The sequence below is a fragment of the Notothenia coriiceps genome, unplaced genomic scaffold (assembly GCF_000735185.1).
Source record: "Notothenia coriiceps isolate Sejong01 unplaced genomic scaffold, NC01 NC01_scaffold00033418, whole genome shotgun sequence".
Lineage (NCBI taxonomy): Eukaryota > Metazoa > Chordata > Actinopteri > Perciformes > Nototheniidae > Notothenia > Notothenia coriiceps.
Window position 1 is genome coordinate 22930 of NW_011366119.1, and position 3039 is coordinate 25968.

The following is a 3039-nucleotide window of genomic DNA, read 5'->3' on the forward strand; positions in this document are numbered from 1 at the left end:
CGTTGGACCCCCAGAGCGTTGCGTATGCCGGTCCTCCCACCTTGGACCCCCCCACAGAGCGGAGCAAGGCAACGAAACTTAAAATAAGAAGCAGCATTTTACGGCGCACTATGCATGGGGCCACCTTCCCGACATGTCGATTCAGTAAATTAAAGGGTGTTTCATGTTGTCGTTGCTGTGGGACTTCTTAATACCTTGGAAAATGCCGTTTAATATTTTTTAATACTTTTTAATAGCCTTAATTTTCNTGTGTGCCTTGGCAGTCTCAGGTTGGACCCCCAGAGCGTTGCGTATGCCGGTCTACCCACCTTGGGACCTCCCCCCCCACAGAGCGGAGCAAGGCAACGAAACTTAAAATAAGAAGCAGCATTTTACGGCGCGCTATGGGGGCCGCCTTGAGGGGGTTTCCCGACATGTCGTTTCAGTAAATTAAAGGGTGTTTCATGTTGTCGTTGCTGTGGGACTTCTTAATACCTTGGAAAATGCCGTTTAATATTTTTTAATACTTTTTAATAGCCTTAATTTTCGCTAAATTGATTTATCAACTTTTAATACTTTTTAAGACCCCGCGGACACCCTGAATATACAATGTTTTTTGACTTATTATAACATCCAACTGACTAAGAATGTTGTGCTTTTTCTCTTTGGGACATTGAGCAACCCTATCTGTGTGTTTCAGTAGATTTTTGTATTTAGGAGTATGTCACTCCTTCAGTGTTCCTACTCACCTCCAGTCTCCCTTGTTTACTCTCACCTCTGCAAGGTGTTATGATTTCATACATTTCCCAAAGTGATTTTTAAAAAACACCATATATTGTGTGTGAACTTGCTGCTTTCAGTACCTTTAGGTAAAGGAAACAATTCTGCGAGGATTGATGATTTTTTTTCTAGAAAAATAGACTTTTTGTACATGTTAGTTTTAAATGGAGACTCAGCAAGGGAACTTTTGCTTGTTGACCGTAATGGATTTTTTTGTAATAGTGAAAGCAAAGTTGGACAGTAAATGTATCAAAGGGATGTTATTTCTGGGAGTTATCTTTGGGAGTAAAAACATAACAACCCAAAGGTCAACCCAGAATTTCCACATCAACATTCACAGATTAGAACAGTAACAGAAGGGTTGAAAGTCGGATTTTTTCCCATGAATAACAGGTTAATTTGCAAATAAAAAACATAATCAAAATGTTCAGGAAGCTTTTTCTCTGTTAAGTACAAGATCAATACAATGACATTAAAAAACATGATCATACAAATGTTTAATGTGCACTTTGATTTCTAGTTCTCAGATTAGACAACAGCGAGCCTTTGGACTTGAATTTTGGAGTTGGTCGTTCTGCCTATTACAACCCTGGACTCCAAGGGGACAACATCCAAATGAGCAACTTTCCGTGACGTCACTGACACTAAAAAGACTCCAAGTATACAAGTCATGGACTACCTTCAAACAAAGTTGACCAATTATTGTATATTGGCATTTGATAGGCAACATTTTTAGTTGGAATTGTGTGGATGGAAAAGGGTTTTTGAAGATCCGCTTTCAGCCATTGCAAATGATACTTCAAACCACACCATACATGTGTCGTGTTGACTATAATTATGCATTCAATTAGAGAGATTACTGATCTATATGATCCAACAGCCAAAATTAACGAGCAGCCATTTTTGTATGTTGCCAAATGATATCAAATTAAGTTTTGCCTGAAGAAGAATATGCTTTGCAGTTAATTAAGAATGTCAAAAATGTATACTTGTTAAAACTTGATTTTTGTATAATTTTTTTACATGAATAGGAGCTCCAAAATCTGTACAGGACAAGCAAAACAAAAACATCAGCATATAATCAGATCAGCTAAATAGGAAATACCAAAAAAGGAAAACAAGTGCTGTTAGTCTGCAGCCTAAACAGCAGATGATACAGGCAGCCTGTGGAGGCATTTGCAACATAATCAAGAAGCCACGGTGAACAATAATCATGTGTATATCAACAATCAACTGCTAGTATGGGATAAGGAAGGTAGTAAGAAGTTCAATTTGATATGTACTTTGAGAGTTTTCATAACTGGCAATCACAGCACGAGTCTGACAAAAGAACCGTCAAACCAAAGACCTGAGCGTTTCTTTTAAACCAGCTAGGGAGGATGGGTGCTGTTTTGTTATTCATAGACTGAGGTTTTGGTGTTCTGGAAGGGATTCATGTATTTGGTGTTAGCATTATAGCAGCAACTACTATATATCATCATAATATACTGCTTACATCTTCTGACCTCCAGCTGTCCAAACAGAGATTTCAGTTTCTCATTTGGACACCTCGAAGAGTTACATAGTGTTTACCTGCTGTGTAGTGCGAGCAAAACTATAAAAAACTGATACTCAATAAAAATAAATAATTTAAACATTGGTTTAACTTTGAGTGACAACCTTTTGGCAGGAAACTGGTCTCTGTTTTGACTGATAAAATTTAGTTTGGCAATGGAGGGATGTTCAGTAGGGATGCACTACACTACTTTAATGTAACTAACGCCTTTGTGTATAAATGTATTTCTAAACGTATGACTTGTCTATGCTTTACAAAATAAACTTCTATAAATGTTTATGTGAAGAAAATATATCTAGAAAAATGTTGCTTTCCGCTCCCTCAATCCTTTCCCTCATCCTTACCTGAATGAAGCCTGCACTCGATCAATATGTGTCCTGATTATGATTGATATGTGCCTCATCGGCCGAAGCAGCCAGCAGTAACTCAGAGATGTGCGATGCATTTTGGTGTGGTAAGCTGCTTCAGCGGCAGGCACGGCAGGTCTGCTTCCTTCCTCGCACTAATTCCAGACATCAATCAGAACAGGAAGCATTTTGTCAGACTGAGAGAGGAGTTCTGTGTTACACTGTTAAAGGATCACAGCGATTACTGCACAAACAATGCTTCGCAGATGAATGATGGGATACTACTACATCGGTTTCCACTGCTCGAAAAATCTAACGGGATATGATGCAGATGCCTTAATAAATAACCAAACCCCAAATCATTTTCTATTTGTTTTG

At 38.5% G+C, this 3039-nt stretch overlaps 1 protein-coding gene across 1 annotated transcript in view; it reads left to right on the forward strand.

Annotated features, from left to right (window-relative positions):
• LOC104961524 (mucin-15) overlaps nucleotides 1–2591 on the forward strand; it is a 23229-nt gene extending 20638 nt beyond the window's left edge. The window contains exon 3 of the mRNA XM_010789833.1: nucleotides 1280–2591. Coding sequence (XP_010788135.1) covers nucleotides 1280–1392 — 113 coding nt within the window. The 3' untranslated portion in view covers nucleotides 1393–2591. The remainder of the gene's footprint in view (nucleotides 1–1279) is intronic.
• Nucleotides 2592–3039: the final 448 nt, after the last annotated feature.